The 25,256-nt window shown below is 31.3% G+C and overlaps 4 protein-coding genes across 5 annotated transcripts; all 4 read right to left on the bottom strand.

The window, feature by feature from the left end:
- Positions 1-2,149: 2,149 nt before the first annotated feature.
- LOC104791139 (peroxidase 34) lies at positions 2,150-4,524 on the bottom strand. Of its 2 annotated transcripts, none has more exons than XM_019246747.2 (4): positions 4,191-4,524; positions 3,622-3,813; positions 2,997-3,165; positions 2,150-2,901 (listed from the first exon to the last, which is right to left on the bottom strand). In XM_019246747.2, exons 1-4 carry the CDS (start codon positions 4,428-4,430, stop codon positions 2,432-2,434), a joined length of 1,071 nt encoding a protein of 356 aa, XP_019102292.1. In that variant the 5' UTR covers positions 4,431-4,524; the 3' UTR covers positions 2,150-2,431. The 2 variants fall into 2 exon arrangements, with proteins under 2 accessions (XP_019102292.1, XP_087309255.1); XM_087453129.1 differs by having other exon boundaries at positions 2,770-2,901; positions 2,980-3,165; positions 4,191-4,521.
- Positions 4,525-5,141: 617 nt separating this feature from the next.
- Positions 5,142-7,630, bottom strand: LOC104791140 (peroxidase 34). Its single transcript, XM_010516954.3, has 4 exons — positions 7,189-7,630; positions 6,388-6,579; positions 5,778-5,946; positions 5,142-5,687 (listed from the first exon to the last, which is right to left on the bottom strand). Exons 1-4 carry the CDS (start codon positions 7,423-7,425, stop codon positions 5,218-5,220), a joined length of 1,068 nt encoding a protein of 355 aa, XP_010515256.1. The 5' UTR covers positions 7,426-7,630; the 3' UTR covers positions 5,142-5,217.
- Positions 7,631-13,611: 5,981 nt separating this feature from the next.
- Positions 13,612-16,394, bottom strand: LOC104791141 (peroxidase 33). Its single transcript, XM_010516956.3, is given in 5 exon segments — positions 13,612-14,171; positions 14,173-14,324; positions 14,423-14,591; positions 15,026-15,217; positions 15,883-16,394. Coding segments are annotated over 5 exon segments (1,065 nt in total). The 5' UTR covers positions 16,117-16,394; the 3' UTR covers positions 13,612-13,853.
- Positions 16,395-17,871: 1,477 nt separating this feature from the next.
- LOC104698986 (alpha-humulene/(-)-(E)-beta-caryophyllene synthase-like) lies at positions 17,872-22,713 on the bottom strand. The gene is made up of 6 exons (XM_087454046.1): positions 22,559-22,713; positions 22,141-22,423; positions 21,194-21,566; positions 20,742-21,099; positions 20,418-20,666; positions 17,872-18,462 (listed from the first exon to the last, which is right to left on the bottom strand). The coding sequence occupies exons 1-6, from the start codon at positions 22,661-22,663 to the stop codon at positions 18,169-18,171; spliced, it is 1,662 nt and encodes a 553-aa protein (XP_087310172.1). The 5' UTR covers positions 22,664-22,713; the 3' UTR covers positions 17,872-18,168.
- Positions 22,714-25,256: the final 2,543 nt, after the last annotated feature.

Genomic DNA, 25,256 nt, shown 5'->3' with positions numbered 1-25,256 from the left:
TTTCTATCCTAGAGCAGGAAAGAGAAGTGGACGTTTCAAGAATGAAGTTGGAACTCCATCTTCTCGGCAAATGACCATATGAACCCAAATGAGTCTAAAAGCTTAGCTTTGATTCCTCGGTGAGCTTCCACTTGGGTGATATTTCTTAGTTCTACCAATTTGGCCTTCGTAGCTGCCGCTAAAGACGAGTTAACATCAACAATGTCCAACTCAATTAGTGTCTCAGGAGTGGTAAACCCAAAAGAAGCATGAACATCAGCATTAACGTTCAAAATAAGTTTAATTTTTAAAACACAAATAAGCTAAACCTTATTTAACAAAAATAGCTAGGATTGATAAAGAAATTAAACTACTTGAACTTCTTACAAAATTTCATTCATATGTTCCCGGTGAAAATAACCAACCAGCAAACCCAATTATGTGAGAAGAGATGGATAAGAAAGGAGGAAGCAACAAAAAAAAATTATAATTTTTTCTTGGATTACTTACCACACTTAGTCTGCCACTTACGGATGGATGAGCATCAAATACTTGGAAATTGTTTTTTTTTTTTTTGACGATACTTGGAAATTGTTTTTGTTATAAAAAAAAATTAGCTTTTTTATTCTCAACAAAGCCTGTAGAAGAAACATAAATGGGAGAATGTCAATTTATGAAAAGATATAGGAAATTGGATGAAAAATATATAAAAATCACGAATGTTCTCCAAATCATATAAGTAAGCCGCACATGCTTACAACATTTTCTTTTGCACATTAGAGAGATTATTTCATGTCCCTCAAAGTTTTGATTATGGATCCACCATGTTACTTCCAATCCTAGGGCGGGAAACAACTCTATCTTCTCGACAAATGACCACATTAACCCAAATGGATCAAAAACCTTAGGTTTGATTCCTTGGTTAGCGGATCCAATGGATAAGACTTATAATTTTCATATCAAAATAACTGAACAATAATAAAACATAATTAGCAAAAATAAAATAAATGAAGATAAATATATTTCATATTTGAAAGACTAAAATTATCTTAAATATTTTTTTTTTCATTTATTGTAATTTAATACGTAATATTTCTACTGCATGTCCAACCTAAGTTAGTTTAACTATACTAACATTATCACAAATTAAATGAAAATTCATATAAGTTCATTATTTTTCTTCAAGTATTTTTTATGTTATCTTGAAAATTATAAGGAATAAAAAAAGAAAAATCAGAGATAGAATTAATAATCCCAAAAACTAAAAGAAGAATTTATGCATAATACTAAAATACACTTTAAGTTATGTAATTAAAATATTTTCATATTTTAACTATCTCCTAATATTTTAATAAAACTAAACCTTTTGTTGTCAAGTGAATTTAAAAAAATTAAAAACAAACTTAAATTTTATTTACTCCTAAATGATAGTTTTTAGTTTTTACTTACAACAAAAATTTAATATATATATTTTTTGTTAAGTTTAGTTTTGTTTTGAAAAATAAGAGAATAAACAAATCAAATGAATGTTTCCCACAAAATTAGGTTAGTGATTTAATAAATTTTAAAATACTTTTAATGTTTTCTAATGAATATATAAACAAATTTCTTTTTCATTTTTTTTACTTATACTGGTTTTCTTTTTAAAATAGATTAAGAATGTTTACATAATTCTTTTTAAAATACTTTTAATAAAGTTAGTATCAATAACTGTCAATATTTTATTAATACAAACTGGCATGTAATACAATTTTGTGAATAGCTAATATAAAAACAAAGTTTTATATATTTGATAATCAAGTTTTATATAATAAGATAGATTTGTGGTTACCTGATCGTATTCGTACGGAACCGAAAGAAACGTAAATCAATGTGTGACTTCCTGGTTAGGCCCCGGCTACACAATCTCCAATTCCCATAGTCCATAGTTGGCTTTCTTTTCTTGTTTTTTTTTTTTGGTAAACAGTCCATAGTTAGCTAATAAGTGATATTACTTCATTATTACAAAGACAATTAAGTAACGAGATCGAGTAGGAACGGTGTCGTTTTCTGCTAGCATGGCTAAGGCAATAATTGTCGTTGAAAATAAATATTATTAACCGTGATTAGCTGCCTAACTAATCTGAAATATAAGATTAGATAAGAAAGATTTATAATAAAATACTATCAGTTACATAGAACTTTTAATCATTTTTATTAGGAAAGTATATCCAAAACCAAGTTTAGACTGACTAAAGAAACACCTTCAAAGGCTGAAAAAAAACAAACATATATAAAAATGAAAACAGAAAGCTACTGAGATGCTCCACACGCTGATAGAGATCTTCACCTGCTCATCAAGTTTATCATTTGAGAGCGATTTATTGTTTTGACATATATATATATATATATATATATTTTTTTTTTTTCTTGTAAGCCACATATTTTTAGTCAACTATATATTCTCGATCGATCACATAGAGCTAACAAAGTCAACAATTTCAACCACATCTTGGAGTATAGAGTTGGAATTCACCACCCTACAATTCAATCTGATTTGTCCTTGAGTTCCTGTGAGAGGTGTGATATTTCCCATCCTATTCATCGCCTCCACAAACGCATTGAAGAAGGTTTGTGTGCTATTAGCATATGATCTCACCAAAGGGATTGTGTCAGTTGCATTGGGACTAGAGAACAACTCTTGGTCGCTCTGGATAAGACCTTTTCGCTCACCAAGGTTAACATAGTATTTGTTGTCGAATACGGTAGGAGTACGCAGATCAAAATCCACCAAGGCACTTTGGTTACCATTACGAGGACACAATCCACGAAGAGTTTGGAGGTAAGTAGTGTTGAGAGTAGGGTCGGGTAAACCGGTGTTGCTAAAGTTGTATAGTCTGTTTATAATAAACCGGCACTGATTTTTACCAAATGTGTGGCCACCTAAACATAAGAAAGACCATAAGATCAAATTAATAACAAACTCAGCTGATTACAACTACATATGAATTGTTGTTTGACCTTTTTTTAATTACTACCAGAGAGCGCAACGAGATCAGAAGGACGGTCGAGGCCAACATTTCTAAATCTATCTTTAAGTACTTGAAGTGTGGAGGATGGACCAGGAAGATTTGCATTAGCGAGTTGCAAAAATGCTTGTAAGCTGTCTCTTCTCCCCAAAGGAACTCTCCAAGAAGGACCTCCCGCCTATGATATCATTCAGAAATTTTAATGCGTAAAGAGAAACATGTTATATAATTTCATAGATGATATACTCAAAGGAAGGGGTTTTCTTAATTTCCAATATTTTCTTGAAAAGTATGAAAATATATAAAAAACTTTTTTTTTTGGTTAACATAAAACGTAGTCTTACCAATTATATTATTGTGATGAGATCTTTTTTTTTTTTCAATAAAAGTAAACGACCTATCAAATTTTCTTAAGGGGACCACGCGTTTTGAATATTTTCCTAAAATAAGTTTGAATTCCTTGGTCATATATGGTTGAAAGGTTGATACGAAAATTTAAGTGCGACCTTCTAAAACAAGAAAAAAATTAATTTATTTACAAAGTCAAGTTGTCGTGTTTAATTTGTAAAATTCATTTACTTTTCATTATTGTAAAAAGTAATATAAAAAAAGAATGACAAAGTGGAGCATATACCAAAGTGACAGATTGTTGAGCTGCGATGGTTAGCATATCCGCGCATGACACCGTTCTTGGGCATGCCCTCTCCACTGCGGCTTTCATTCTATCAATCACAGGAAATCCCCGAGCCGAATTTGCGTTTCCGAATGCATCTTTCTCTGTTCGAAACGATGTCGTGTTGTCTAACAAGATTGATGCATCACAACCCTTTAAAAAGTCCAAAGTACCATTTGCCAAATCGTTAGTCAGTGTATATTTTTTGGTTTTGAAAAAGATGTTAGTCAGTGTATTACACTCATAAATATAAAGTTGAATTTTTACCACCAGTATGATGTAAACATATATTTAGTATTTTTTTTTGTAATCCATAAAAACCAAATTTTACGCAGTACAAATAATATATCTTGAATAAACTAAACTATTGAAATGTTTATATACAATCTCATTTAAATGGTGATATTATAAAATTCAAATAATAACTGCAATAAGATAATATGAATAAAACTATTAGAAAATCATTAACATGATACATATACATACATAGTTAGCAACGTGATAGATATGTGAAAAAGTAAATATCTTACATTCACAAAGCAGTCGTGGAAGTGAAGACGAAGGATGCTCGCGGCAATACGAGGGTCTGACCTTAACTCGTTGACAATGGTATCTCGTACGATGTTGGTTACGTTTGGGCACGAACTGTCATAAAAGGTAGGGGTAAGTTGAGCATCGGACAAAGAGGCATATAGCATAAGACATCCCAATGTGATTAAGGCTGTCCAAGTAAACGAAGTAGAAGAAGAAGAAGTGGAAGAGCGATGCATTTTTTGAAAGAAAAAAGAAAACGATGTGATTTGGTTTACCACAGAGAAGATGAATAAGATCCATATCTTAAAGAATCCTTTTATAGACAAAACGTGTCTAACTTGGAGGCTTTCTTCTTTTGGGGTATTCATACTTGGTAACCTCAAACTTTCTCACATTTTCTGTATTTTTTTGATAAACATGGTCATTATACAGTCAGATAAAACTCAGATATTTTCTAATAAAAACCAAACACATGGTCATATTTTCTGTATTAACATGGTCATTATACAGTATAATAAAAATAAGATATTTTCTAAGATTTATTTACACTTTTAACCTTAATTTGCTTTTAACATAAAGTTTTAACCTTTGCTTCAACTACTCTCTCTCTACTCGGGGACTTAGCAGAAAATTCTCAGCCGCAGCAACTCGACCTCTGGCTACAGCCTCAATCATGTGATTAGCTGTCACTTTCGATCTCTATGTAATTTTCAACGTTGTTAGGCATCATTAATGCCAGGGTAGTGGCTTGTAGAGAAGAAATAGAGGTTTACATACTTATCGCTACGTTGATATCGAGTTGTATGACGAATCCTATAAATAATCTATATTTTAGTGACATGTGTTTTTGTTGAAATGAATTAATTCGATGACAACATGCACGTGAGAACATGTAGTGATATATATGTTTTAGAAAAATCTAGAAAAAGAGAGATTGAAATTAAATATTCTCAAGTAAAATCTTGACATTTTTATTTATTGATATGTATTCTTGTAGCCACATACATATTTAGTAAACAATTATCACATGGAGCTAACAAAGTCAACAATCTCCACCACATCATGGAGTAGAGAGTTGGAATTCACCACCCTACAATTCAACCTGATTTGTCCTTGAGTTCCTGTAAGAGGTGTAATGTTTCCCATCCTATTCATTGCCTCCACAAATGCATTGAAGAATGTTTGTGTGCCATCAGCATATGCTCTCACTAAGGGGATTGTGTCAGTTGCATCGGGGCTAGAGAACAACTCTTGATCGGTCTGGAGAAGACCTTTTTGTTCTTTCAGATTCACGTAATATTTGTTGTCGAAAACCGTAGGCGTACGCAGATCAAAATCCACCAAGGCACTTAGATTGCCATTTTGGGGACATAGTCCACGAAGGGTTTGGAGGTAAGTAGCGTTGAGAGTAGGGTCGGGTAAACCGGTGTTGGTGAAGTTGTATAATCTGTCTCTAATAAATCGACATTGATTTTTACCAAATGTGTGACCACCTAAACCAAAGAAAGACCATGATTAGATCAGAGATTAACTCGCTAATTGCAATTATATCAATTGGTGTGTAATATCCTTTTGTTAATTACCGGAGAGAGCAACAAGATCAGAAGGACGGTCGAGGCCAACATTACTAAAGCTTTTTTTGAGTGTTTGAAGTGTGTCAAATGGACCAGGAAGATTATTATTAGCGAGTTCCAGAAATGCTTGTAAGCTGTCTCTTCTCCCCAAAGGTACCCTCCAAGAAGGACCTCCTGCCTATAGTTCAATACCATTATATTCAAATAACCACTGGAATACTCAAAGAGGAAAAGAAAAATATGTATTATAAAATCATTAATTGTTTCACTCAAAAGGAAGTTGTTTTAAGCTTCACTGTTTGTTGGAAAAAAATGAAAAATTATTCTTTTTGGCTAACGAAAAACGTAGTCCTGCCTAACCAGGTAAATCCAAGTAATGAGACATACTGGCTATCAAATTTTCTTAACGGGACCACGCGTTTTGAATATTTCCCAAATAATTTTGAATACTTTTCATATATAGGTGAAAATTTGACACTAAATAAAGATTGTGACGTTCCAAAAAACTAAAAATATCCCAGATTTTGATTTTCCGTCATGTTTGATATATGTAAAGTCACTACTTGATATATAACGTTGAAAAAAAGTTTGTAATGAAAGATGGAACGATAGAGCATACCAGAGTGACAGATTGCTGAGCTGCAATGGTGAGCACATCTGCGCATGAAACGGTTCTTGGGCACGCCCTCTCTATTGCGGCTTTCATTCTATCTATCACGGGAAATCCCCTAGCCGAATTCGCGTTTCCAAGCGCATCTTTCTCTGTGCGGAATGATGTCGTGTTGTCCAGCAAGATCGATGCGTCACAACCCTTTTAAAAGTCCAAAATATTTTTTAACAAATTATTAGTCAATATATTACATCCATAGCTTTTTTTATCTGTCAAAGGTAACAATTTAGCATAAAACTTTCTTTTTTGTCATCCATTAAAGCCATGTATTCCTCTAAAGCAAGTAATGAATGAAGATTTCTATCCATTAATATAATGATGTTTGGAAAGTCTTATATATTTATCCTTCAACAACAAACCAAAAAACAAAAATGATTGATGGATGTTATATTTCTGACGTACTTGGTACGGCACCATATACTTTTCCTAACTACTGTAACACTAATAATTCATCTTCGTGAATCCCACTACATAAACGTTTTGGAAATCATCCTTGTGCAAGAAATTAATAAGTAACCAGTAACATCATTGTCGACGAGAGATAAGTATTAATTCTATAGGAAAAGCAAACATATGGCATCTAACATACGTGAAAAGAGTATTAACTAAGACAGTTTGCGTGTGCTGATGACTAAGAATATTTGTTATCTACTTTTGTTTTTATCTACTTTTTACACTAACATATTAATATTTATAAGATGAACCACAGTAATTCGTAACGCTATAGATGTATGAAAAGTGAATTCTTACATTAACAAAGCAGTCGTGAAAGTGAAGGCGAAGGATGCTCGCAGCGATACGAGGGTCTGACCTTAACTCGTTGACAATGGTATCTCTTATGATGTTCGTGACGTTAGGACATGAAGTGTCGTAAAAGGTAGGAGTAAGCTGAGCATCGGACAAAGACGCGCGAAGCATAAGACATCCCAATGTGATTAAGATTGTCCATGTGAATGAAGTAGAAGCCGAAGAAGCAGAGAACTTCATCTTTTACAAGGAAAACAGAAACTCTTTGATTGAGTTTAATGGAGAGGATGAGTAAGGTCCATATCTGGAGAATCCTTTTATAGCCAAAATGGGTCAAATCTGGAGGCATAATTTTTTTTTTTCTTTTTTCTTATTCTTTTTTTTTCCCTCTCGTATGAAGGCATTTCTCTCGAACAACAGATGAAGGTTCTTCTTTATGTCAACTATTTCAACTAACGACGATAGATATCATGTATTATTCCACGTAAGCTATCTCTATCTATGGAAAGTTAGAAGAATAAATCTAAATTGTCAGTTTATATATAGTATATTGGTATACGTTAAATTTGTTGACAATTGTGTAAAATTTATCTCTATATACATATCCACTCTTAAAGTCTTAAGTATTCAAGATATTTTGAAATAAGAGATGTTATATTGCTGATGTCAAAACCCGACAAAGAAACAAAACGAAGATGAAAATATTTATAGAAGAATAGTAAGGAGTTTTTAGAAAAAGTAATCGTCCATTCATACATCAATCCATGCGAACTCGCACATTTTAAGATTTCAAGGACTATATTTTATTATCAGGTTTTGTCAAATTACAGTAGGTGATCCAGAAGATTCGTATATTGTATCCAAGTTATCTCCAATCATATTTCTTCCCCTTTCTGCACAACAAGAGTAGAAAACAAACTTTTTCAGTTACCATATAAAACACGTACGATATAATACATTATATCATGTCAAAAACGGACAATACAAATCAAAACTCCTCCAAATATGAATATGCGATACCCAAATAAATATTTGAATAAGGTTGGAAAAATTATATTTTGATACTTATGTATAGAATATGGTTTTTGTTTTGTCAAAGAGAATAATAATATTTCGTAGAACGCAAAATCCATTGATATCCAGCGACCGACAAACAATTTTTTTTCTCTTTTCTACAGTTTATAACAGATTAAAAATAACTAAAAACCATAAGTGTTCCTAAATTCTAATCGAACTTTCCTGTAATCGTAAAACTATAACCAAATTCTCAATACTTAAAAAAAAGTTAGATTAATAACTTACAAAACATTTGTCTTAGGAAATTTTTAGTAAACATATTATGATTCGTGTAAATCCAAACCCTTAAACATGTTTCGATGAAATGTCCATAAAAATCTTTCATAATAATTGTCATTATAATATTAAGAAGACCAATATAACTCCTCAATGACCTTACAAAAAAAATCTCTAGGTTGTCGTCACCCGCTAAAAGACAAACGAATAATCAACATCGCCATTCACCAATAGCTATCTTTTTCCTAAATTTGAAAATAAGATCATCCTCGTGTCCGCCACGTTCTTCACCTACACTCCTAAACGGTGCCCTCTTCTTTTTACTCAAGTCCCTCATGATCGCTTTGTATATATAATGAGGTAATGACTTTAAAGTGGAGGTTTTATCTCACTAGAATTATTGGTTCTGATAATATTATAATATCTCTTATATATATCCTAACATTTAGAATTGGCATATATAATGCTAGTAATATCCATATAATGCAAGAGCGAATAAAATTCATAATCCAATTCTAAAGAGAGAACAAAGTACGTTCACAAATCACAACAAACCACATACTATATAAGATAGATTTTGCTTTCAAGCAAAAGGGTATTAGAATTGAATCAAACTATTATCAGATCATCAATCCGTACTAACAAACAAAAACAGTCTGATACAAAGACAATTAATAACGAAATCGAATATGAACGGTGTCGTTTTCTGCTGGCAGGACTGAGGTCACTGAGGCAATACTTATCGTTGAAACTAAAACAGGGAAAAATATATATCTAACGAGATCATCGCGTATAGCGACTTAATATACTCACTGCAGATAAAACAATACTAGCTGTCTAATCTCTCTGAAATATACGATTTAACCCACATGCATGAAATTGTCTCCATTTGGTCCCAATTGGCTTGTTAAAAATCTCTTAAAGATCTCTGAATTTTTATTTTCTTGGGGTGGAAATATGGAAAAAAACAAGAGAAAAAGGACACGTGAGTGAGGAGAGTTACGTATATGTAGTAACAATTATAGAGTTCTTGTCAAAATCTTCCGACGACATGACGCATAGACCCAACAAATTTAGACTTTAGCAGCCCACCATATATAAGCCTTCGAGTAGTCGTTTACATCACCAGTTTCACCACCCACAAATAATGCATTATCATCAACATCAAATGAAGACACAAAATCTAAGTAGATTGTCAAATTAAGAAAAATATGCATATGGTAAACGCAAACACAAATGGAATCTAGGAATTTTTTGCGTTTAACTTTCTTATCTTTGACATTAAAAAGCGAATAAAACCAAAATAAAAAAGTAGTATTTAAAAGTAAATTAAAATGTATAATAAAGGTACAACATAGATTAAATGGATTTGAAACCGAATCACACAAAATCTACTGTAATCATGTGACCAAAGGCAGCCAATTATTTTCATACAACGTAAAACCTAAAAAAGTTAGCTAGAAACCACTTGTGCTTGGAAAAAGAAAAAGAAGAAAATGACGGAAACACGTTTGGTATATGTGACCAAAGGAAAGCTATTAATATTACACAGAACATTAATTTCAAGGAAGAGAAAAGTCCTAAGGGTCACACCAGCCAATTTTATATATATGTCAAGAAAAATACACGAAAGATTCGAGAGCACCCGAAAAGAATATACAAACCACACTTCTGTTTCAGATTCTGCACTAGCAAATTGAATTCTACGATGGTCAAATATTACCCAATAAATTCAAACAATGGAAACCAAACCAAGGTTATTGTTGAAATTTAACGTAATTATACAACACATGTATTATATATTGCAGCATACAAAATATTGTTCTAGTAATTTTTCTGTTTTTAAACATATACTAGTATTGTCAAAGGCCAAGACATGGATACTCATTATATATAATATTACAAAAAAAAAAAAAAAAAAAGAATAGCTAGTGAAAAAAATATTGATTTTTTTTTTGTCAATTATCGAAAATATTTTGTTCATCCAAAACGATTGTAATAAATTTGCGACCAATATGTAATGAGAGTGTGAAAATCTTTTAGAATTGTTATAACCAAATGTTGGATTTGTGCAACAAAAATGGCTGTCGCAAAATGAATGTCGGATTTGTGCATCGAAATTATGAGGAACATTAGGTTAAAAGCTTTTATAGTTTGCTAATTATCGGGATCATTGTTCTCAAAGAACCCAAAAAAAAGATAGTAAGCCTTTTTTTCAAGTTAAAGTAAGAAGGAGATATATCCGGATGCTTGTAAAACCTTCTCACGTTAACTTGAAGGAAGTCTTACTATCTTTTTGGGGTTCTTGAAGACAAAAAATATCCAATAATTGGCAACAACAAAAGCTTCTAACCCAGTATTCCGACCATACTTATAAGTTGTTCTTCTTTTAACCTTCTTCAATCCATCTTTAGTTATGTAGTTGAACTACATACACAAAATCATCAGCAGAATATAATACTCAATTCCATTGGAGAAAAAGCATGTCTTTATAACATTTTTTGAAAGGTGATTCAAACTTGGGAATAGATGGGTCAAGAAACGTAATTGTCTGTATTATTGGGTCAAGTAACGTACTTGTCTATGTTAATTTCTAATTAATTATGATCTCAATTTCACTTTAATATAGGACGTAATAATTTCATAGGCTAATGGGTGTCAGTTACATTTTCTTCTCTATCAAGTCATGTAACGTTCACTTGATTTTTTTTTTATAAATATTGTAAGTTTTAATTTTCAATGAATTAGGATTTCAGTTTCAGCTTATATTGGACAATATGATTTCATGGGTTAATAGGCGTCATTTACGTTTTCTTTTCTATAAATTCATATAACGTTCACTTGATTTTTTTAAAACTATATATATATATATATAATTATTTACATTTTCATATAACTAAAAAAACATTAGTCAAGTACACTCACTTTTTTATTTATTAATTTATATTTTATTTTGTTAACTTGTTTACTCTAAATAAGCTCTCTTTTTTTGTTGAGTTAATTTTTTGATTAGACTACTAACTAACTAAATTTTATGTTATGGTAGTCTAATTATATTTTATATAAATTTTAATCTAATGTAGGTTGATTTTTTGATTACTTGATTTATATATTTACTTTGTTAATACAATCTTTTTTAACTACAACTCACAGATGAACACTAATGGGTTTTTTCTTGAGACACAGTGCATGTAACACTAGTATTAAACTATAAAACATATTCCGGTAGCGGGTATCATCAGTCAAATAATTTCAAAAATATATATCATAATAAAATTAATGATCGTTTTGAATAATTTACTTACCGGTAATGAGTTACTTTTATAGCTGAACACAGCCTAAAATGTTGGAAAACAGGAGAAACTGTGCATTAATATCTCTTATCATCCTATAAGTAATAGACTAATAGGAGACTCGGAGCCGCGACATAAAGAATCGGTGAATTTGATGTTCTAACTCTTGAAGCCATTAACAATACCATTGATAAAACATACTGAGAAAATAAAGATAGACAACATAAATTCAATTTGTTTCCACTCGTTGAGGATTTGAATCACCCAAACAAAAAGTGATATGACCCAAGAGAGCCAGTCACTTATTTCCACAACATAAACCGAGAAAGTAAAATCAAACACTTCTACTTGTTGTATAGTTCTGATCATATGGGTATGTTGTTGAGGAACAAATTAAAGAAACCACATAATCTTTTATCAACTCAGGCTGCATGAATATGTTAGTCTTCTTGTAGAAAACCTCTATGACCTTCGAGAGGGTTTGTTGAAATTTTGCGACAATTTATATATATTGAGAGTGTAAAGTTGTTCGGATCATTATAATCTTGTCACTCATCATCAGACATGAGCGGCAAATAAGATAATTGCCTAGCCGTCACATGTTATAGTTGATTTAGTGTTATTTGATATTAAATCTTTCGAATATTGCTAATATGAAACCATTATGATGAGGCACATTCGCAAGGAATTTAGAGGCGGATTTCGAGGTAGATGGATACTCTTTTATATTCTATAATTAAGCAAAAATATTAAACTGCTATTAACTGGAAATCAAAAGTGACAAATATGTTACAAAAAGGTAAAGGACAACAATGTCAGAATATTGGATTTAAAGTGTTAGGATCGTTACATCAAGATACCTCGATCTAACACATCATTCAACGGATCAATCGACATAAACATAAACGAAACCAACGATTTAACGAGTTCCCACACGAGCTCACAAACATCCACTATGAATTCAAGGATTACATCGTTTGTTACAACAAGATAATCATTCACCATGCTTTTCTAAAAGTAAACCCAAACCTGAGATTACACAAGAGAAACATAGGATGAAGAAGACATAAGAACCGAGCATAGAATCAGATATCATCAAACCCTTTCTCTCTAGCCCTCTTTCTCTTACTATGAGCTGCCTTTGAAGCGCTCTAAAGCGGCTTAAGTTAACTAGGAACAAAGCCTCTGTTTTATACAAAAACAGAGTCGGTCGTTTGCGTCTAACAAACCTTAACGTCTTCACACGTGCCAACGAGTCGGTGGTTTGGCCCTTCTTCATGTTGGATCATATTCTTACAAAAAGCTTTTGTTGTCTGCCAATTACTCAACATTATTTTCTTCATTTCTTGTTTGTAAGAAAATAATTTTGAGCAATTCACAGACAATACAAGCTTCTAGCCCAATGTTCCAACCATACTTAGAAATCGTTTTTCTTTTATTCTTCTTCAATCCATCTTTAGTTATGTAGCTGAGGATTATATAAACAAAGTCCTCAGCGGAATACTCCATTGCACTGGACAAAAGGTCTCTATTTAAAACTTTTTTTTGAAAGGTGATTCAAACTTGGTATTAAATGGGTCAAGTAACGTACTTGTCTGTTTCAAATTTGAATTAATTAGGATTTTAATTTTAGCTTAATATAGGACAAAATGATTTCATGGGTTATAATAGGCGTCAGTTACGTTTTATTTTCTATAAATTCATGTAACGTTCACTTGATTCTGAAAAAACTGAATATTCATCTTTAATTTTTGCGAGTTCACACATTCTTCTTTAATATATAGATATAGATATCACTAGGGGTAGGAGTTCATTAGGAATATCTAGAGATATAAAATAATTTATTCTCAAGTAACATATCTTTCTTTATTATGTCATCTTTATTAGAATAGAAACAAGTCCAAAACTATATAAAAGCTTAGATCAATTCAGGAAACACTTCAAACACCAATATCAAACATTAAGAAAAAAAACAGAGAATAACGTACCAATAAAGATCTTCTCCTGCTCAGGTAACAACTTGAGAGCGCTTATTTATCTTATAACATATAGTCCGGTAGCCAGATATTGAGTCAACGATTATCACATAGAGCTAACAAAGTCAACAATCTCCACCAAATCATGGAGTAGAGAGTTGGAGTTCACCACTCTACAATTCAACCTGATTTCTCCTTGAGTTCCAGTAAGAAGTGTAATATTTCCCATCCTGTTCATTGCCTCCACGAACGCATCAAAGAATTTTTGTGTGCCATCAGCAAATGCTCTCACCAAGGGGATCGTGTCTGTGGCATTGGGGCTAGAGAACAACTCTTGATCGGTTTGGATAAGACCTTTTTGTTCTTTCAGATTCACGTAGTATTTGTTGTCGAATACCGTAGGCGTACGCAGATCAAAATCCACCCAAGGCACTTAGATTGCCATTTTGGGGACATAGTCCACGAAGAGTTTGGAGGTAAGTAGTGTTGAGAGTAGGGTCGGGTAAACTGGTGTTTCCGAAGTTGTATAATCTGTCTATAATAAATCGACATTGATTTTTACCAAATGTGTGACCCCCTAAACAAAATAAAGACCATGATTAGATCAACAATATTTTCCTCGCTTATTACAACTACTGTATGTCAAATGGTGTTTAGTTTCTTTTTGTTAATTACCGGAGAGAGCAACAAGATCAGAAGGACGATCGAGGCCAACATTTTTAAAGTTGGCCTTAAGTTCTGGAAGTGTTAAGGTTGGAGCTGGAAGATTATCATTAGCGAGGTCCAAAAATGCTTGCAAGCTGTCTCTTCTCCCCAAAGGAACCTTCCAAGAGGGACCTCCTGCCTATAGTATAATTGCCATTATACACAAAATTTAGAAATACTTTTATAAGAATTTTTTTACCACTCGGAAACATGTACTATAAATACATTGATTAATATATTCAAAAGGAAGTTTTTAGAATCTCCACTATTTCTTAGAAGAAAAAGTTAGTAGTCTTATGTAAATCCTTTATTTAATATTAAGCTTATTAAGTTTTCTTGACGGGACCACGCGTTTTGACTATTTCTCGACTAATTTGGAACACTTTTCATATAGTTGAAAAGTTAGTACCAAATATAATTGTGATATTTTCAAACAACTATATCCTCACTTTTCTTTTCTAAATTAGACTCTCATGGTTGATATGATATGTAAAGTGACTATTTGACATATTAAAATTGAAAAAGACAAAAATGTTTGTAACCAATAAAAGAAGATGGGACAATGAAGCATACCAAAGTAACAGATTGTTGAGCTGCAATGGTGAGCATATCTGCGCATGAAACGGTTCTTGGGCACGCCCTCTCTATTGCGGCTTTCATTCTATCAATCACATCAAATCCCCTAGATGAATTTGCGTTTCCTAACGCATCTTTCTCTGTTTGAAATGATGTCGTGTTGTCTAACAAGATCGATGCATCACAACCCTGTTAAAAGTCCAAAACGTTATTTAAGAAATCATTAGTCTTTTGGCGCAAAAAAAAAATTTAAAAAGAAAATTATTAGTCAATATATATAGCACATCCGATAGCTACTAAATATTAACCAAAGGTAAACAATATAACATTGATTTTTTTCATTCACTAGAACCATTTGTTCTTCTGAAGCAAGTAACTAGACAACTAGTGATATATAATCATATTAATATATATATATATATATATATAATTAATAAATTCAAGAAAATGATTAAAATGAATAATCATGAAAATAATAGCACATTAGTTGAACACTGACGCAATGTTAAAAACAAATCTTTTATTAATCTCATTTTTCTATTAATGATCATGTAAAAATATGAGTGCATATGTTAAAAAAATCTTTATAAAATTAAGCAGCATTGTGTTGCTTTATATTTGTGAAAAATAGATAAATGTGTTTTGAACGTATTTCTGTTATAGCAATGCTATACATATTTTCTGAATGCAAATTAAATTTTGTAAATTTAATCCATAAAAAGGTGCTGATAAATTTTTTAATACTGATAATAAATTCACTTTAAACAAAATCACAGTCATTAAAAGATGAAGAGATGAACTCCTGTAGTTCTAAAGACTAAAGATATAAGAAAAAAATGATAATGATATCTTACATTTACAAAGCAGTCGTGGAAGTGAAGACGAAGGATACTCCCGGCGATACGAGGGTCCGATCTTAGCTCGTTTACTATAGTATCTCTAACGATGTTGGTGACGTTAGGACATGAAGTGTCGTAAAAGGAAGGAGTAAGTTGAGCATCGGACAAGGACGCACGAAGCATAAGACATCCCAATGTGATTAAGAGTGTCCAAATGTACGAAGTTGTAGAAGATGAAGAGAACTTCATTTTTTAAACAAAGAGAAGTAAAGCTATACGATTGAGGAGAAGATGAGTAAAGGTCGGTATCTTAAAAATCCTTTTATAGGAAATGAAGGTCAAATCCGGAGGCTTTCTTTTCTCAAATGAAGGCTTTTCTTGCTAACACAAAATGAAGGCCCAATGTAAAAAGAAAAACTAGAAGTAGTAAAGGTAACTTTCAGAAGATGAAATAACTCCTCAACGACCTTTGGAAATCTCTTGGTCGCCACACGCTAAAACCTTAACACACAAAAAAAAAAAAAAAAAAAAAAAAAAAAAAAAAAACACCTCGTGTCTGCCACGTTCTTCACCTACACTCCTAAACGGTTCCCTCTTCCTTTTCTGAAGTTCCTCCTGATATATATTTAGATGATGCATGAGAATATGAGATTATGAATGTAATATTTTGAAATATGTATATTTGACTAGAAAATTTTAAGCTATCATATATATGAGATATTATCACGATTTGTTAAATTGCATATATACATGTATCAAATAAGTCCACACTCCACTCTAAAATATATGTATTTTGTTCAAGTTACTCTCGTTCCGAAAAGTTTTAGGTCTGTCTATCTTCGTTGCGATTAGAACCAATTGCTACAAACACAGAGATGCCACTCTTTTGGAGAGGTTTACATTCCACCGGTCCAAGAACTATTTCATTAGTATAAATGTTGCGTTGTTGAAAATCAGAAAACTGATTCATGTCCGATTCGAGTGTGTACCTATTTGTGGGTACGTGAGTAATATATATAACCGAGAAGAAAAGTTAATTTTTTGTGATTTCCGCTTAGGCTCATGGGCCAGTCATGACTACGAAAACTCCATATGTATAGCTAATTAATGATATTTTTGTTTCATAGAATTAAAGAATACAACATCGAATACGAACGATGTCGTTTTCTGCTGACAGGGCTGAGGCAATAATTGTTGTTGAAAATAAAATACAAAATATTAAACGAGATTACGTACATGTATAGCGACTTAAGATCCTCAAATGACATCAAAAGATTATCTGTCTAATCCATCTGAAATACGCGATTCAGCGCACATGAATTGTCTCCATTTTGGCCAATTCGCTTGTGGAAAAAATCTCTGATTATTTTTGTGAAAATAGGGACACATCAAGGAAAACTCCATGTGATGTAACATAAAGAGTGACCCACTGATCCAACAACTGGACTTTAGCAGCCGCAGTACCAACCCTAGACTTCGAGTCCCTAGCTAGCATCACCACCCACTACAATTTATTATCACAAGCGTTCTCATAAAATTTTAGTAGTTTTTCAAAAATAGCAGAAAAACGTTAAACGTGAACGAAATAATGGAATTTCGATCTTTGACGTTTACTTTTTTTCGGGCAAAGAACTTCTATCTTTGAACTTATAAGTACACGTTCTTTTTTAGTCATATATAAAAGGAATCAAACGAAAATAAAGTGTATTACTAAAGAAATTGTACAAAAGATAGATTAAAATGGTGATCTTCTCATCTAGCTTAGGAGTTAAATCGCACCAACTCTATGTGATCATGTGAAGACCAAAGGCAGCCAATTATTTTCATTGGTACAACTTAAAACCCGAAAGGTAGCTAGAAACCACTTGTTTTGTACATTGGAAAAGAAAAGGAAAAAGGGGGAAAAACAAAGACGAAGAAGACTTGATTATTTTACACACAACATTATTAGACAGAGAAAAGTCATGAAAAGCACACCAATATTTATAGTATCAAATTCAAGAATAGTTCAAGTACGAAATGTTCTAGAAACCCAAAAAATATACAGACAACGTTTGTGTTCATAAATTCCACTTACATATTGAATTTCACGGTGGTCAAATATGACTACAATACATAGTTGAGGTTTTGAAACACACAAAACACAAAGTGATAAATTAATGCGACAGAAGAATTAAAGCCGCTTATTTCCACAAAACATGAAACCAGGAAACTACAAAAAAAAAAAAAAAAAAAAAAAAAAATGAAAACCAGGAAACTAAAAACAAAACAAAACAACTTGCACAGTCGTATAGTTCTGATTCAAATAGATAATTTGTTAAGGAATAAAGAAACCACGTGATGTTTCATCAACTCAGGATATGTGAAAATGTCAGTGTCTTTGTAGAAAACCTCGACGACCCTCGACAGGTTTAGAAATCGCATGACGACAGGGTAAGGAAAAGAGTGATCTCTCTTCATCATTTCTTGATTAAAATCCTTCCATGAATCCAATGCCATGATTTTGACCTCTTCTTCGGCTTTCTCCCATGAAATACCATATTGGTTCATGTAACAATCAATAGAAGTTCCCACGTGCTTTCTCTTATGCTCAAACTGTATGAGATAGATCACTAGATTAAATATATATATAGAGAAACACACTTTTAAAAAAGTTGATGTGTCCCGTCAGAGAGCTCGGTGCACATTTTAGCAAAATACCCTTAAATTTTCTACTTAATTATATTAACATGCCATTATATTTTTTTTAAAAAACAATTAACTGAATAATAATTAAATATTTCATCATTTCTCACACAAATTTAAATATCACATATTAAACTAATTCAATAATTCCATACTATTTTATGCCAAAATTTCACTAAAATTTACATACAAATATATAAGTCAAAGTTATATTGATTTTAAGAAATCAGTATAAGTAAAATATTCTAAAAAGGCTATAAAAACATATCAATTATTATAAAGTTAATAAAAATAAAGAATATATCTCTTATTAAACATATAACTTATTAACAAAACTATATAAAAACAAAATGTTATTTTTTATGTTAGTTATTACCATAAGAATTTAAATAACAAGCTTTGAATAGTTATTATAATTGATTATAAAAAGAAGTATATTACCTCTGAATTATCTCCAACTCGTTAAAAGAAACTTAATTCTCAATAAATATAGATTTATGTATATATTCATAAATAAATATAAAAATGACAACAAATTAGGGGATATCATGATGTGTGATTATTTATATATATCTAAGTATGTAAACTAATTAATCTCAATGTTAAGTGTGATTTTCATAAAAAATGGAAATATTGATAACCGGATAGGAATGAGAAAATAACCCTTACCATTAGAAATAAACTTAGTACCAAAAAAAAATCATAATATATTTAAATTGAGTGATTATTAGATTATGGAAAATTGTTATAGTTACTCAATTAACCATAAATATAAATATGATTTTTAAAGCACAAAAAAATATATTGCAATAAACTGAAATATTTTATAAATATTTTCTTTACCATGTTCACATATTTCATGGGTGAAATATATTCTTACACAAATACGTTGATTTTAGAATTTCATTAATTTTTCATAATGGTTTTTTGGCAATAATCTGTCTTTTATAGAAAATAGTAACAAACCGACTAACTCAAAAGATTTAAATAGCCTAATCAAAAATATTAAATCAATAAATTAGATTATCTTCAGAAATTTTAGTTTAGAATTCGGCTGTTACTAATATATAATAAAATTAAATAATTAAACTATCGAGTAATTTAGTATATGTTGTTATGGTTACATAAGAAACATGCAAAATTGTTATGATTACAAAATAAAACATAAGAGATATGAATTTGATTTTTAAACCACACAAAAGACATGTTGCTACAATTAGTAACATTTTATCAATGTTTTCTCTACCATAAAACTTCTTACATATTCAAAGATTTTACGGGCGAAACATGTTTTTTACACGAAAAACACAGTTTTGAATAAATAAATAAAAAAATTAAGTTACATATCATGTTCGATACAAACAGATATTGGTTCTACGATAATAATTTTATTTATAATAATTTTTTTTAAATCGATTTATCCCGCACATAATGCGGGTTGTTACCTAGTATTACTATATTTTACACCAACCTTGTGAGACGGATTCTTGAGGTGCCATTTCCAACAAAGGTTTCATGTCGAGCTCAGCCCAATTATTTTGGGCCAGTCATACCAAGATTCAATCAAATTGAATCACTAGGGTCTAGCAATTTAACCAGAAACGTTTTTTTCTTTGGGATTAGGACCTTATCATAATTGTGATATGTGTTTCACATTTTTTTATGCCAAAAACAGGAAAGATTCTTACACTTATAGATATAGTATACTTAATTTATTTATTTGATTTTCTTTTTAACACTATATTTATAGATACAGTACATATACTTTGAGAGGGTTATTTATATCTTCGGGATTTGGGATCAGGTAGGTCAAAGTGGACTAGTTTTATTGACATTAAAATAAAAAAAGGTGGGTTAATATTTACCTCGCAACTAGCAATGTCACCACAGAGACGGCCTATTAGTGCAGAATTCACAAGAAGAGGTGGGAAAGTGCTTAACCACTCAAACACATCAAGTGTGCCTTCATCCACCATTCCTAGAAAGGATCCTGATAACAGAGCTAAGTAGCTCGACGAATAAACTCCGTTCTCTTTGTACTCCTTGAATGTTGCCACATAGTCTTGGCTCAACCATTTTGCCTCTTGAAGATAGGCTTTAGCCGTTACAATCATCTGAACAAAGACTTATTAATTAGTTATATGCTTTTGAACTTTGAAGTACTTGTATATGTAAGTATCTAGTTATACCGATTGTTTGGCGAAAAAGCCGCATCCCGACCTTCCTTCCCTTTCCATCTCATCCTCAAGTTTTCCATAAAAATCTAACACAACTTGATGTAGATACTTCATGCTCTCTGGGAGCCCTTCCATGCCGCTAGGATTCCACGTAATCAGTGCATTTGTAAATGGTTCGAGTTCCTCAATTGTGCCATAGGCATCATATGTATCATCAACTAGCGTCAATAAGATAACAACAATGGCCAAATAAATCCTTGCTTGAGAATAGCGGGGCTCGAAGTATGCTCCAACAGCCCACAAGTAGCTTTCGACCGTCCGGTTCCTTGCATATGGTAGTTTCAAGTCGAGCTCTAGATTTTTGTACCACCTTAAAAAAAAAAAAAGATTCAACCATCAGTAAGGTCTCTCACCATGGAAGAATTTCAAAAATACATAATATATCTTGTTAGCTCAAATTGTACCTGAAGACTTGGCCAAGCTCTTCACGATGCATCATTTGCAGAAGATTGAAATCTATCTTAGCAAATTCTAGCAAGGTTTGATTGTGCAGATCTTCTTTTTCGTAGTATGAGATAAATTGGCGTGTCTCTATCCTTGAGATACCCCTAGGGTATGCATGTTTGAGGGCATTTTTAATGCGGATGGACATGTGTGGACTAGATTCATAAGTCAGTCCTTCCAAATGCGACCTAGAGAAGGCAAGAGCTTCATCGAGAATGTCTTCACCATGGGTGCTCCATTGTGCTGCTTCATAAAGGCATAAAAGACCTATTGCATCCTCAGCTAGCTGCTCCTTGAACTTTCCATCCTTATTCTTGAACTTGTTAAACACATCTTATACATATAAATTTTAGTTATTAATGAAGTTTAACAATAATTTGGTCCATTTACAAATCATTAAGCATATAAAGTAGTAAAGTACATTTAACTTGTTCTTTCACACTATTAATTAATATGATCTAAATAGGTGAAATTAAAGAAGAAAAACAATAATAGGCTATAATTATGCATATTTTATATTAGTCATTTTCTGTAATTAAGCACAAATACCATTGGCTGGATCAATAAGTATGATCAAGTCGAGGTCATGATTTAATTATAGATACTGATCAGATTTTGGTTTATAACTAAAATCTAAAAAAAATATATTAATGTAATTTTAAGATATATATATATATATATATATATATATGTGTGTGTATTAATCATTAGCAATATTCTCTTACATGACTTTTTCTTAGTAATATTAATTAAATGTTTTTAATGTCTTCAATGTAAAAGATAAAATAAGATATGCTACTTTTAATAACTCATATCCCTTCATATAATAGAGTGATCAGTAGTTCTATATTGTTGATGAAAATAAAAATAGTTCTATAAATATATTCATTCTGAATTTTCGACTTACCGGCAGCTAGTTTATATCGAAACTGTCTAAAAACTTGGAAGACAAGAGATACGGTGTATAAATCCAGCTCATTGTCTCTTATCATCATCTGCATAAAACCATGGCAACTAAACATCGTCTCTAACTGCGAAAATAGTTCTCCTTCAAAGTGGTAGGAGACACCAAGGCGACAAAGAGTATCAATGAATTTGATGTTCTCTATCGGCTCTTCTTTCGAAGCCATCAACAATTCTCTTACTGTTTCCTTTAGTGAACTCAGCTTCTCTTCGTTTCTCTCCCTATCCTATATATATTAGGAATATACATCATCAATGGCACAAGAGAAGACATATATAATTTAGAGTATATTCATTACATCTCATGAAACACATTTTTCATATTATTTAATCAAATGTGACTTCAAATATTGGGTACGTACCGGGTCCAAAACAGAAAAAGTGACCAAGGGATCTTCCCATATATTCACCGGAAAATCGGCTAATGGCCGATCAGTTTCTTCAGTATTTATCAGCGGCTCTTGCATGCTTACCTCTTATTTTTTCTCTTATTATTTTTTTTTAATTTCAAAGTGTACTTATAATTTACTCTTCAAGGTTTCTTATAAATACATATTGCGGGAGTAAGAGATCATTGGATTAGCCTCTCATCTTTCCTCCTTTTTTTAGGTCTCTTTTTTTCAGCGACCTGACCTTTATCTTTATTTTGTTTCTTTAATGGTGTATTATTTTGAACGTGTAATAATTAGCTATTGATTGAGACGCTTAAGCCTATAATGAATTAAGTTGAATTGAAAATTTGAAACGGGCGCCACTAAATGTTTAAAGCAACTAGAAATTATGATATCATGGGTTCGCTAATATCTCCATTGGAAATTTTATAATAGACGCGTGCCATAGTGGCGGATCTAAAAAAACTATTTATATGGGGCACATATACTTTATTATTAATAATATTAAATTTACATAATAAAAATATTAATCAAATGACACCAGGTCAAAATAAAAAAATGTCACCTGTAGTATATTTATTTTATTTGGTTTCTAAATATATTTAACTGGACATTATTATTTATACATATTTATAATAAATATACTAAAATGTCACCTTTAGTATATTTATTTTATTTGGTTTTTCCATTGTTTATTTGGATTATAGGTGCTTTTTAAATGAATTTTGAAAAGTTGGTGACTCTTTTGCAAGTGCATGATAGTTTTGTACGTTGTTTCAAGAATCGATGTTAACCATGGAAAACACTAATTTTCATCGTAGTCTTTTTCTTTTGCATTTTAAAGTAGAATCGTTCATTGTATGATCAGATATGTACTTTTGTGATGTGACTTTTTTAACACATTGCTTAAACTTGGTGAAGATGATGTTTTCTCCTTTCGACTCGCCAACATTTTTGTCTACAAAGAGGAATTTTCTTATTTTTTTTTATAAATAAAAATATAAATATAGATTCTTTCGAACACTAAGCACATATATCTCCACATAATATTTTATCTATTTTCCTTCGAATTAATTCATATGAATTAACTTTTTGTTGAAAAAAAATGAAAATTACATGCAAATATGAGAAAAAAAAACAAAAGAAACCAAAAAAATTAAAGAATAGTATCGAACACTTTACCCAATATGGTATTCGATTAGAATAATCACTCTGTGAAAATGTAGATCCGCCGCCCCTCAACAGATTGTCTTCGGTTACTAGAAGAGGAAAATCAATTATTTATATACTGTATGTGCAATTCAATTGTTCATCAAACTAATCCATTAAATTTAGGCTATAATGGCGGCGAATTTTTTTTTTTTTTTTTTCATATTGGCCGGCTGAATATACTACTATATCACTATCACTAGTATTTTAATTATATTGGTATTGATTGGTTTTCCCATTATTTTTCGTAACCATTGCATTTACGAATGGTAGCGGTTATTAGCGATTGGTATCAATTACATAAATCGTTTCCAATTGTTTCCAATCGCTTTCAACCATTTGAAACCACTGAATTCCAAAAGCTGCTTCCCGCAAGTGTTTGCGGTTGCGGTTGAAATTTTTTTTTTAAACTTAAAACAAATAAATGATAATGAAATATTTTTCATATATCTTCTACCTAACCATTTTATCTATTAAGGATGGGAGAAAATGAAGTGCGGATAAGATTGAGGAGGTTAGAAAAAAAATAATTATACAAGAAAATAATCCGGAAAACTTGATGCAAATTTAATGGCACATCGTACATAAGTTCAAAAAAATCTAAATAAATATAACATTTCATCAGATATTTAAGAAAATAAAATTATTTGTGAAAAATATTACAACAAATCACCAATGATTTTTCTCAACTCTCGGTTCAATATGAAATTTATTTGTTTTTTGAATAATTTTTTTAGTATTTTTAGTGAATTCTAATTATAAATCAAGTTTAATAATTTTTTTGGTGTTTTAAAACATTTATATAATTATATATTACATTTATTATGTTTTAACTGTTTTGCACCGCTGGTCAACCAGTCATCAAACTTCCGCAAACGCACCTATTTTAAAACGCTAAACCAATCATTCAAAATGCTTAATAACGCTTGAAATCCAACCATCCGCTTCCACAATTTCCCGCGATCGCAACCGCAAATATTGCGTTTGAACCAGTCAGACCCTTAGTAGTATTTTAAAGTGTCTTTTGGGAAACATCATTTTATGGTGTTCTAGATAAGGTCACGTCACAACAGTCATGAGACTGCTGACCATCTTTTTTTTTGTTTGAACAAAAGACTGCTGACCATTGTAACTTTCAAATAGAGTAATATTAAAACACAATTAAAAATGTTCAACCCATTACTATATATTTATATCAAAGAAAACAATTTTGAATAAAGTTTTCACTTAATTATTAGATTTTTAACAAGAAAAATACCATCACATAACACTATAACAAGTTTTATAGACAATACTAACACACACTTTATAATTTTTTAAAATAGCATTAATTAACACAATTATAATATTTTAATTTATTTTTATAATTTTTTGTAGGTTTGAATTAACAATTTTATTGTAACATTATGAATCCAATCTTGGGTGGATATCGATCGACACCAAGTAAGGAGGGTGTCGG

Source organism: Camelina sativa, chromosome 6 (genome assembly GCF_030686135.1).
Source record: "Camelina sativa cultivar CO46 ecotype springtype chromosome 6, ASM3068613v1".
NCBI classification, from domain to species: domain Eukaryota; kingdom Viridiplantae; phylum Streptophyta; class Magnoliopsida; order Brassicales; family Brassicaceae; genus Camelina; species Camelina sativa.
This window is presented reverse-complemented; position numbering and strand designations above follow the sequence as displayed.